This window comes from Lemur catta, chromosome 7 (assembly GCF_020740605.2).
Source record: "Lemur catta isolate mLemCat1 chromosome 7, mLemCat1.pri, whole genome shotgun sequence".
NCBI classification, from domain to species: domain Eukaryota; kingdom Metazoa; phylum Chordata; class Mammalia; order Primates; family Lemuridae; genus Lemur; species Lemur catta.
The window spans coordinates 95,859,034-95,871,740 of record NC_059134.1 but is presented as its reverse complement, the minus strand read 5'-3'; the positions used below and the strand labels follow the sequence as shown (position 1 = coordinate 95,871,740).

The window sequence follows — 12,707 nt, the reverse complement described above, 5'->3', positions numbered from 1 at the left end:
ATGTTTATTGTATACCCTTATAATATTCTAAAATTTAAAAAAAGATGAATTAACGCCTTGTGCCACAATTTGGATGGAACCAGAGACTATTATCCTAAGTGACATATCTAAAGAATGTAAAAACAAACACCACATGTCCTCACTATTAAACTGGAGCTAACTTATTAGCACACATGTGCACAGAGAGAAGTAAAACTCAATGGAAATCAAGCAGGGTGGAGTGGGGAGAATGGGATAGGTGAAAACATACCTAATGTGTACAACGAATGAACACTTTCTGTGTGATGGGTACGCTTATCACCCTGACTCAGGCATTACAAAAGTGATCCATACAATCAAAAACATTTGTACTCCAGTAACATTTTGAAAAAAGAAAAAGAATAAATGCCAAAGTGTCAATTACAAAGTTAGACATTGCTATTATTATTGTTGGTGTTATCATTAATTTTCAGTTTGCAAAGTAATCTTATATTCATTATAAGTTTACTTCTTAAAATAGCCCTCTACTACAAGTGATATTTCAATTTTCTAATTGAGGATCAGAGTTTGCAACCTTCCCAAGAGTGCACAAGTGAAAAGGAGAAGACACAAACTTATGTCTCGCTCCACATCCTCTTCTCTTCCCACTAAACTACCTTGCCTCCCATAGGAAGCTGCTTCGGGGTGGAGGAAATGGCCATCCCTGAGGGATCAGATATTATCTCAACACACTCAAACCACACTGCATATTCATTATTCTTAATGAAAGTTGAAACTTTGTTTGTTGACATTGATTTCAGTTAATACATGCCTATAAAAAAGCTGAGAAACCAGTCATTTTAATAAGGCCCCTGGAAACTGATTAGTAAGTAAACACACTTTTTATAGCAATTACAGTAGGGAATTCTGTTTGCAATGAAGAGTTTTGTAATAAGACCCAGAGAGACAGTTTCATCATCAATGCTTAAGCAAACTCTGACTTCATTTCTCTTTACTTAATGGTAATTATTTAATTAAAATCAGCAAAGGAAGAATGGTAGCTACAGAAATTGAAATTTTTCTTTTTTTCTTTTTGTTTTTATCTCATCCTTTTTAATTTTTGTGTATCTTTTATAACTTTTAGATTAATACAATCCCAGATACTCTGAATTTTTGTAGCCTGACTAGAAATAGAATTGCTAAACTAACTCCTTTTACATTGTATAGTATGGGAAGACAATGGGTATTTTGGAACTTCTAAATTCTGTGGTAAGATTCTTCTCAATATTAATCTGCATCAAAGAACTGGGGAATATAATCACTGATTAGTACTTTTCAAATTCAATGGCAAACTACAACTTTTATTACAATTAAACGTTCCCCCTCAACAGTTAAACATTTGGGCATGTACTATGACTAGAAGGCCCTACTAGGATACATGAAAGAAAACTAAAGGATGTTTCATTTTTTCCTGAACAAATAAATCTAAGACAGCCAGTTAAAGCCCTACTCACATGTAGACAGCACATAAATATTAAATGTGGAAATATACATGCTAACGATATAAGATAGCACATGCCCTGTGTGTAGGGCCTGTTGTAGCCCATGAGCTGCAACAATGAGCTGCAGAGTATTGATTTGTGCATATTTTGAGAGTATGAATTATGACCTGAACTAAGATAAAATGCTCATGACCATGGTCTTATCATGTTCTAGAAATATGGTAGGCCACAAAAAACTCATTGTAAAGCAAAAATTATATCAAAAGATATCAGAATAAGTTGCTCTAGTGAAAACTACTAAGATAACTTACTTGAAGGAAAATATCAAATTTTAAGTATAATGTATTAGGGAAATAATTCTGTGTGTGTGTGAAGCAACCTTAAAGTTTCCATGCACTGAAATAGGGAGAGTTGGAAAGGAGCAAGTTTGAGATGGGTTATCAGGATTCCATGTGGACGCTAAATTTGTGATGCTTAATACACATCCACATAAAAGTGTCAAGTAGGATGTCGAATATGGGAGTCTGGAGTTCAGAGGATTATTCTGAGGTGAGGAGATACATTAGTAAAACACACACACACACACACACACACACACACACACACACACGGTAGTATATCCTCAACTAACATCAACAATAGGTTCTTGGAACTGCAATTTTAAGTGGAATGATGTATAGTGAAACCAATTTTACCATAGGATAATTGATAAAAATAAGAGTTAAGGTAGGCCTGTTGTGGAACTTCTCAGGCTCCATAATCTTGTGAGCCAATTCCCTTAATAAATCCCCTCAAATAAATAAATAAATAAATAAAATATAAATAAAGAAATACATGTATATGTGTGCCTCTGTGTGTATGTGTATATATATATATACACATATATATCCTTTATTAAAAAGATTTGTTCTGCAATATTTGGATTTAGTCAAAAGGCTGCCCTCAAGGATCCAGAAGGCCACATGTGGCCCCAAGGCCACAGGTTCCCCATTCCTACTCTAGGGCTTTATTGAAGGCAGATGAAATAAGATTTCAGGAAAAAAAATAATTTCTAAGCAAAATTTTGAGGGAACTGCATGGCTGCCATTAAACACATACAGTAAGATGCAAAAGGAAAAAAAATGACTTAAGGATAGAATTTTTAACAGAAACAGAAGCAGAATAGAACAATTTTAGAAATTTTTAGCCTGGCCATGTAAAGAATGAAAAAGTGTGTTGGGAGATAAAACCAAAGATGTGGCCAAGTGACTGTTGTCTAAGGAGGTTAGTGTAGACAAATGGGATCATCAAGAAAATGGGTGAATGATCCTGAAGGCATTCAAACATCAGGACCCTCCTATAACAGGCCCAGGGCTCTAGGATGACAGAATGCTTTTGAGGAATAGGCCCCAGGCACCCTCCAGGGGCTTGTAGCCCAGAGCCACCTTGAGTCTCCGCTACCAAATTCCAGTGTAGAGTTCCTTGGCTACCCTAGCTGTGGCTCAAGTGGGCCCAGGTGCAGCTTGACCCACTTCTCCAGAAGATACAAACCATAACCTTTTGTGGTATCTATATGGTGCTAATTCTGCAGGTGCACAGATAGAAGAGCTGTGGGCTCACGGCTTCTTCCACTTAGATTTCAAATGATATCGTGGACAGCCTGGGGCTAAAGAAGAAACTTGCCACAGGGGCAAAGCTACTGCAGAGAGTCCTCACTGGGGCAATGCCTGGTGGAGCCCTAGGGGAGGGGCCACTGTTGAGACCCCAGAACTATAGAGCTACCAGTATGGAACTCCAGCCGGGGAGAGTTGCAGGTATGAGACTCCCAATCAAGAGAGCTCTGGCATGGCCTGCACGCAGCGAAGTCACTCACAGAGGAAAGGCTGCCCTAGGCAGGATGGCCAGTGTTTTATGTCTAACAGGAACAATTAAATATTGGAGACAGTGGAATGAATAGCTCTGCCATAATGACCACAGGGTCTATGACCTTAGAGTGTCAGGTAATGATGGCCATCTCTGTGGAAGCACTTGTTGCTTGAGCAGCCCTAGATTTTGTACTTTACTCTTACTCTATAGAAGCAAATTTGGGTGGTGTAAAAACACAAAAATAGGGTTAACAAAATTCCTGCTGTCAGAATCTAAATTTATAAAATAGTAAGTATCTCCACGTGCCTTTACTCTCATCCATTCTTAATTACTGGGAAAGTGAACCAAGGTAAATTCTCATGAATAACAACCCTGTCTGTGTTTGACCTAGTCCATCTTACTAGAGCCATTACTGCAACTAAATGCAACCTCTCAGAGTCAACCTGTACGTACTAAATTGTGAACCCTATAATAGGATCAGCACTTGTTAGGGAATGAACTCACTTATCAGGAATCACTTCTACCTGCCATTTGCCTTTATGCGCATAAGTTAGCAAGAGTCACCTATTGTAGGCAAATTTCCAATGTGCCTGGAGCAAGAATAGAATGTAGAACAATTCAGGTAAATTAAACAGTGAACTTTTAAGTATTTTTAACCAGGCCCAAGTGGATACCATTTAGAACTCTATTTATCACATTTGAATGCATGCCCTGTACAACATTTGTTTGAATAGTAATTCTTGCCTGGTTGATCAACACTAGGCATAGAAATTTTGATTTAAGTTACCATAATCAGAGTCAAAGAGTTTAATTTTAGTGAGAAGAAGCTGAAAGCAAACAAGTTTCAAGTCATATAACCAATCAATGAATTGACGAGACAATATGCTATTGCCAAAGCGCAGACTTTAAGTATCAGAAAATTTATATTGGTTTGTATTTTGGCAGGAAAATCTTCTGTCAGAGATAGTTCACCCTCTTAACGTTAAAAAAAAAAGTATACCATAATTTAAACCAAGAAATACTCAGGGTAGGTAGGAAAACAGACTATTGGGATATAAACATTATTAATTATTGAATAATACACACTGATGAAAAACATGGTGAGTTCCAGGCGCACTGTCTGGAGAATGGACATGCTTGAGACTCTGACTCAGGGGGATGGGCGGGACATGGACAATGTATATAACCTGAGCTTTTGTATGTCCATGATGAGCTGAAAGAAAAAAAAAAAAGAAAGAAAAAAAAAAGAATGGAAAAAGTTCATGATAAAAAAAAAAGACATAAGTTGAAGATTCTAAATGCAATTTCATTTTCAAAAATTTTGAACACTTTTTAGGTAAAGCAGGTTTATCAACATTCTGTGACCATGAAAAGGAAATGAAATTTTACTTTTGTTGGGAGATTATATATTTCACAAGAAATCTAGGTTGAGTAACTTGTATATATAGCAAATACCCTAGGAAATAATATTCACTCTAACAAGAATATCTTTACATTACCATTTATTTATCTAAATTTATTTGTGAGTTTCTGCAATGACTGCACGTAGTACAATTTTACATACACTGTGAATGAAACCTTGTCAGTTTTCATAATATGGTTGTACATGTAGGAGGAACCGTGCTTGGTCTTTAGAGTCCATTCATGAGGTAAAAACATCCTTCTGTTACGTAGGACCTCTTAGTGTATGTAAGAGTTGCCTTTAGAACTAGAACTTCTGTGCTAGGACGTTCATGCCTGGTCATTTGTATTAGAAACCAACATACCACAGAGATATCTATCTATTGCAGTCTCACTGGCCCCAGTTTGCCTTGGTGATTGCTTTGCTGACGGCCTCTTTCACGTCCTTGTTTCTCAGACTATAGATCATGGGATTCAGCATGGGAATCACTGTGGTATAAAACACGGCCACCATTTTTCCCTGCTCCACAGACTCCTCAGTGGGCCGCCTCAGGTACATGAATATGAGGGTCCCATAAAACATGGAAACAGCCGTCAGGTGGGACCCGCAGGTGGAGAAGGCTTTCCTCCTCCCATCAGCGGAACGCATGCGCAGCACAGCCGCTACGATGAGGGTGTAGGAGATGAGGACCACTGAGAGGGAATACGAGAAGTTAATTCCGGCAATGACAATCATCGTGTATTCCTTGATGTGCACTCCGCCACAGGCGATCTTGATGAGAGGAGGATCTGCACAATAGAAGTGGTTGATTTCAAAGTTTCCGCAGAAGTACAAGCCGTGAGTCCACAGTGTGCATATGAGACTGACGGAGAATCCGTAGACGTAGGGCACCGAGATGAGCCGCACACACACAGTCCTGGACATTTTACTGCCGTAAAGCAGAGGGTTGCAGATGGCCACGTAGCGATCAAAGGCCATCACTGCCAAGATATAGACCTCCACGTGGACAAGGGCAATGAAAAAGTAGCACTGCACCAAACACCCGGCATAGGAAATGGTTTTTGTCTTAGATATTAAGTTTTCCAGCATTTTAGGGGTGACATTGGAGGAGAACCACACATCTACAAAAGACAGATGACTCAGGAAAAAGTACATGGGGCTCTGAAGCTGGGGACTGACGCTGATCAAAATGATCATACCAATATTTCCTAACAGAGTGATCATGTAAACTACGAGGAACACCGCAAAAAAGAGAACCTGGAGCTCCTGACGACAGGTCAGCCCCAGAAGAATAAATTCCGTCACATCCGTGAAATTAGGCATTGCTTTAACATGGACCGAGTGAGGCTGGTTGCTTATGGGGAAATTAAAAAAATAACAAAAACAAATTTTAAAAAAATGTGAATTGATTTGTTTTAGTCTTGACACTTTCGATTTTCATTTGTCCTTTTATAATTCAAATAATTTAAAAAACAAAGTAGATTTTGAAAAATATCTAATATGGGGATTAAAATATTGTCTGTAAAATGAATCAGGTACATAATGTAATGCTCACTGAAGCTTTAGTTCTGGTCTAAGTTCCCCCTTCGTATAGATATGTGCATGATTATAGCCTATCTCTTTTGGCCCATTATAAGAATGAAAATAGCTAGAGAAACTGGCTACAAAATAGAGCTGTGGTCATGAATTTCTTGTGGTAAAAATTTTGACCTCTACTGATGAACCCATATCCTCTCCTTAACAGAATTTGACTTGGATTAGTGATACTACTGTATGAAGTATAAAATGCATAAAATAAAGCATCAGGGTATCTAAGAAATATAAACTAATACTACTTCCATTTTGTTTAGTTGTTGTGTGATGCAGGTATTTCTCTTTTTCTGTACATCATCATTAACCTGGTGGTATTAGAATTTGTCTTGTTTACCTTGAAACTCTGTAATCTGCCCTGCTTAGCAGTTACATGTAACAGGTATTCAGAAAGAGTTACGTATATGATTTTTAAAAGGGACCCTGATCTCTACATCAGCTTCACATAATACAATAATCCAATATTATTAAAGCTCTCTAAGAAAGATTTTTCTTGAGGCAGCAGTCCCAGCTTTATACTATTTGTAAGACTAGCTGTTATTGGATATTCACTAGATCTTTTGCCTGCAAAGGTCCTGTGAAACAGGTTCTATTTCACACACATTTCACAAATGAGGAAGCTGGCGTGCTGAGAGATTAAAATGGTCTCCCTGGGTCAGAGGTCTACCAACTGGCTGGATTAGAATGCAAAAAAAATAATTTTACTCCAGTGTTGTAGCCTTAATAATCTTCTACTGCTGCCTCTTTGATGACATATTCTATTATTTATATTTCTTTGCATTTAAAATTTAGTTTGCTCCTCCTCCACCTCCAGGGTAGAAGCAGCTTATGTCCTCTGTATAATTCATCCCTGATGGACTGCTTAGAGCTGTTTGTGGCCCCATAGCAGGTTTGACCACAGAGGTACTAGACCACTGCTTCTCCCTGCCCCTCCAGGTTCAGGTGATCCCATCGATTTAGGACCAGGAGACACTGATTTCTGGGACAAAACCTTTTTATTACATGTATGTGTATCATCCATCAAAACAATCAAGAAATTTGAGCATTTAACTCACAAATAAGGAAGCAAATTCATTTTCTACTAATATTTTAGGAATCTCCCATGAAGAAAAACAGTGAGGGTACAAATTTTTGGACTAATCATTCCAACTGACTGAGAAGCTCTGACTCCATTCATATATATTTTAAAACAATATTGTGAAAATCAATAGTCTTTATTAGCGAAGGAGAGTAAAAGGACAACAAAATGAGGCAAATGAGTTTTGTAAATCCTCGTTATAACAAGCTCACTCTTACAAACTTTTGAAGAAGCTATGGTTAGAAATACGAAAATTTTCCAGTAATGTAATTCCAAACAACAAAATACTTGATAATAAATATCTATGAAAAAAGATTAATTTACTCCTCAAAATGTGGAATAAAATTTAAAAGTTTGACTGCATCAATCTGTATTGCAAAGAGTGCAGAACTTGCAGACTTACCTTCAGCATAGGAGAATAGCAAATGGCGATTTCTCACTATTTATTATATAATGATGTCTTGAACATTAGGAGCTTTGGGATCATCTCTCTAAGGAACTATCCAAGTCATTATGGAAGAAATAATAATTAAAATGTTAAAACTGTCTCAGAGGTAGGGGAAGTTAAGGAGTGTTGATAGGAAGAATAATTCTTAAATAAAAGTGAGATCAAAATTCTTGATCATGGTATGTATAGTCTCTCTCCCAATTTCACATAGGTTCTGTCCCCTTTTATTGACACATTGACTAATTATGCATCTCAGCAAATATGGTTGGTTTGTGTCATGTAAAATTTCAATCATTTTATTATTGTGCAAATGTTCTATTATAAAACACATCTGTCATGATAGATGATCACAGAAATGCATATACTATCTGACAGTTTCAGATGTCAGATGCCTCAAAGAATAAATCACTTGGCAGTGTCTGGGAGAATGACCAAAAATAGGGTCATTGCTGAAATAGGAGCTAAAACTTGAAATCAGACAGCTCTGGAATTTTACTTTTACTATACCACTTTAAAGTGACCATGGACAAGTAACATAATTCTGATCCTCAGTGTCCTCATCTGTAAAATAGGGAAACCATTATCTTACACTGTAGTTGAGAGGATCTTGGATAAGGTAGGGATAACTCTCTGCCCCATGCCTGTTGCACAAGAAGCATACAAAAAAATGGCATATGTGTGCATCTTCACCTCTAAATAGTTTACAAGTATTATCTTACCACTTTAGTAGAATTGTGACTAATATTATCCTTATTTTAAAGAATAAAAATATGCATATGTGAAATAAGTATGAGTTTAAGTTTTTTGACCAAGTTTAAATACCATAAAGCCAAAGAACATGGATGCCAACCAAGATAGTTTACACTCTAAAATATGTCTAGAAGATTATGGACAGGGCTGTGCTCAGGGCATTTTTTTTCTGCAAACTTCAGTGCCCAAGTACCCGGATATCCTGTTTCTTTTCACCTATTATGAAGAAGGTTCATTATATGTACCTTGTACTAGGGAATTTTGACATAGTATACAATATCTCAAGAAAATATAAATTGGAAAAGAAGAAAGTGTGTATTGTGTGGGAGAGAGAGAGAGGGTGAGAAATACAGAAAAGAAACAGAGACAGAGAAAGGTAACTAGGCTTTATGGTGTGAAGTTAGACATGCGTAAATATGATTAATCTGGTAGATGTAGAAATAAATGTAACAATTATCATTTATTCTATTTTTAATTTTCTATTTTTTTATTTCAGCATATTATGGGGGTACAAATGTTTAGGTTATACATATTGCCTTTGCCCCACCCAAGGCAGAGCTTTAAGCGTGTCCATTCACCAGAAAGTGCCCACCTCACCCATTAAGTGTTTATATACCCATCCCCTCCTCCCCTCTCCCAACTGCCTGACACCCAATGAATGTTATTACTATATGTGCACCTAAGTGTTGATCAGTTAATACCAATTTGATGGTGAGTACATGTGGTGCTTGTTTTTCCATTCTTGTGATACTTCACTTAGTAGAATGGGCTTCAGCTCCCTTCAGGGTGATACAATAAGTGCTAGATTACTATTGTTTTTTGTGGCTGAATAGAACTCCATGGTATACATATACCACATTTTACTAATCCACTCATGTATTGATGGGCACTTGGGTTGTTTCCATATCTTTGCAATTGTGAATTGTGCTGCTATAAACATTCTAGTGAAGATGTCTTTTTTATAGAATGCAGGTGTCTTTTTTATAGAATGCAGGACATAGACTTTAATGAAGTTGTTAAGTTCTAGCCTCATACTTACACTTCATGAAATAAGGTACAAGAAAGCTATAAAATTATGTTAATATTATTATGACACAAAATGTTCTTACTAACAACAAACAGTACATCTTAAATATTTGATTCCTTTCAAATGCAGCAAAAATTAACTAAAATAAGTAATTACCATATCTTAGACACATATTTGCCAAATATTCCATAAGAATTTAAATTTAACTTATTACGTGAAATCTGGAGAGCCATGCATTTACAATGAAACATCCCTCCACTCATTCTCCTACTCAGTCACGCTGAAGACACTGCCAGTTGGACCGGTGGCAAGAGCTATAGTTTGAAAGCTACTAGAATCTGTGAAAGAGAGGCACTTACCATGTTGTGTCTCTTAAGAAACAAGAGAAAACTAAAAAAATAATAAAAACAGTAACATTGCTATCTTCAAGGTAGTATCTCTGAATAGACCTAACCCCACAGAATGAAAGAAGCACTAAACAATAATCTCATCACCGTTAGTGAAATCACTATTTTTATCTCTTAATGCTAGAAACTAAATTAATTGTTTTGCGTTTCTTTCTTCTGCCCCAAATTTGTTTCTAAATGGGAAGATAAATATTTCCTAAATCCATCCATGGGATTTTTGAATAAGAAAAAGTCTTTTGGATCTAGCTAAATATTTGAGCAATTTCAGTTGGTGCAACCAGAAACTTTGGCACACATGACCTTTTCAATTAATTTATTCATTTAAATTAATCTTCACTATTTTCATCACCAGAAATGGGTCAATCTACTTTATTTTTACCAGTTTGCATCATTTTTTTTCCTTTTCAACTGCCAAAACACCTTTAGCTTAATGTTCCTATGTAATGTTCCTGGCTAATAACCTGTCTCTAAACAAGTCATAAAAGACATTAACTCAATTTTATTTTATTTTGTTAAACATGTTCTGTTGATCACTTTGTTCATGGCTTGTTTTACATCCTTGTTCCTTAGACTGTAGATCATTGGATTCAACATGGGGATCACTGTCGTATAAAATACAGCCACCATCTTCCCCTGTTCCACGGACTCCTCTGTGGGACGTCTGAGATACATGAAGATCAGAGTACCATAAAATATTATGACAGCTGTCAGATGGGACCCACAGGTGGAAAAGGCCTTTTGTCTCCCTTCCGCTGAGCGCATTCGTAGAATGGCAATGAGAATGAATAAATACGAGATGATAATTACAGTCAAGGAATATGTGAAATTAATGCCAGCCAATATGATCATTGTATATTCTTTTACAAAGGTCCCCGCACAGGCCATCTTGATGAGAGGTGGGTCTGCACAGTAGAAGTGGTTGATCTCAATTTTCCCACAGAAGTACAAGCCGTAAGTCCATAATGTTGCTGCCAGACTAGTCAGAAAACCATATATGTAAGGGAAAGAAATCAGTCGCATACAGACAACCCTTGACATTTTGCTGCCATAGAGCAGAGGGTTCCCAATTGCCATGTACCTATCAAAGGCCATCACAGCAAGAATAAAAATTTCTACGTGGACAAGAGCAATGAAAAAGAAACACTGTACTAAACATCCAGCATAAGAAATCGTTTTTGTCTCTGATAACAAGTTTTCCAACATTTTAGGGGTGACATTGGAAGAAAACCACACATCAACGAATGACAAATGACTGAGGAAAAAGTACATGGGGCTGTTAAGCTGTGGACTGATTTTAATTAACATGATCATGCCAATATTCCCCACTATGGTGATAATGTAGACCACAAGGAAAATGATGAAGAAGAGAACTTGCCATTCCCGACGACTGGTTAGTCCCACAAGAATAAATTCTGTCACATCGGTGAAATTGAGCATTTTCTGAATTTTAAGGCAATATGAGTTAGAAATCTCTGTGACAACTGAAATGAAATAAATGAAAAATTGAAGAGCTACCCATTTATTAATTTATGTCTTTATCCATGCCCCCATCCATTGTTTCCTTTATTAAATATTTATGATCACACTTTGCCATTCTTTTCAGCAAATCTTTTCTGAGCACCTTTTATATAACAGGCTCTCTGAGCTTACTATTAATAGGATGAGTAAATATATCCTATTATATAACAGTTATACAAAGTTTAGTGATTGAAATATGCTTGTATTAAGTATTAACTGTAGTCACACTTCCAAGACTACTTCTTCAACATCCCGTTTTTCCAATGTTGGCATGTTTGGTAGCTTTACATTTTTTATTTTTATTTCAGGATATTATGAGGGTACAAACACTTTGGTTACATTTTATGTCTTTGCCTCACCCAAGCGAGGTTGAGAGGCTTGCCCGTCCCCTCTACAATGCACACCGTGTCCATGAGCTGTGAGTTTACACCTCTAACCCCCTAATCCCTGGAGAATATTACTACCATGTGAGCATCATAGTGTTGATCAGTTAGTGCCAATTTGACAGCGAGTGCATGTGGAGGCTATTCCTCCGATCTTGGGATACCTCACTTCGGATAATGGGCTCAAGCTCAATAATGAATGGGACAACTTAGTGCTTTGTTGAATGTCTTAGAGATTCACAATCTACCCAGAAAAGTTAAACTATGAGAAGTTCCGTGGGAAAGAACTCTGTTAATATTTACTCTACCCAGCATTCATGCCATTGACAGACACACTTAGGTCTGCTCAACATCTGTGTGTGTGTGTGCCTTAAAAAACAGAGAGAGATTTGTTGTTGTTGTTGTTCACTGTGGGGAGGAAAAAATACATCCCCCTCAATGATCCATAGGGTCAATTAAATCCCCATAAGAATTCTATCCCAATTTCTTGTAGGTAAGCTGATTTTAATATTTATAGAGAAAAATAAAAGTTTGGAAGTCAATATCTTCTAGAACAATAAATAGAGTCTTACCTATTAGATATCAAGATTTGCCATAAGAATGTGGTATTCAGGACAGTGAGTTATTGACATATAATTGGAAAAAATGTCACAACCAATGTTCCTCAATAGAAAGTATAGAAATCATTATACACACATAGGTAACTTGATATAGGACAAATGTGGCATTTCAGATCAGGGTTGAAATTATTTTAATTTTAATATTATTTTAATAGTTTAATAATTTTAATTAACTTAAT

At 36.7% G+C, this 12,707-nt stretch overlaps 2 protein-coding genes across 2 annotated transcripts; both read right to left on the bottom strand.

The window, feature by feature from the left end:
* Positions 1-5,097: 5,097 nt before the first annotated feature.
* Positions 5,098-6,030, bottom strand: LOC123641837 (olfactory receptor 5M9). Its single transcript, XM_045556770.1, has one exon. The coding sequence runs from the start codon at positions 6,028-6,030 to the stop codon at positions 5,098-5,100; it is 933 nt and encodes a 310-aa protein (XP_045412726.1).
* Positions 6,031-10,222: 4,192 nt separating this feature from the next.
* On the bottom strand, positions 10,223-11,497 carry LOC123641836 (olfactory receptor 5M3). Its single transcript, XM_045556769.1, has one exon. The coding sequence runs from the start codon at positions 11,442-11,444 to the stop codon at positions 10,512-10,514; it is 933 nt and encodes a 310-aa protein (XP_045412725.1). The 5' UTR covers positions 11,445-11,497; the 3' UTR covers positions 10,223-10,511.
* Positions 11,498-12,707: the final 1,210 nt, after the last annotated feature.

What these genes read in the sequence shown, in the direction of transcription:
- LOC123641836 (XM_045556769.1), bottom strand. Translation starts at nt 11,444, where the DNA reads ATGCTCAATTTCACCGATGTGACAGAATTTATTCTTGTGGGACTAACC.
- LOC123641837 (XM_045556770.1), bottom strand. Translation starts at nt 6,030, where the DNA reads ATGCCTAATTTCACGGATGTGACGGAATTTATTCTTCTGGGGCTGACC.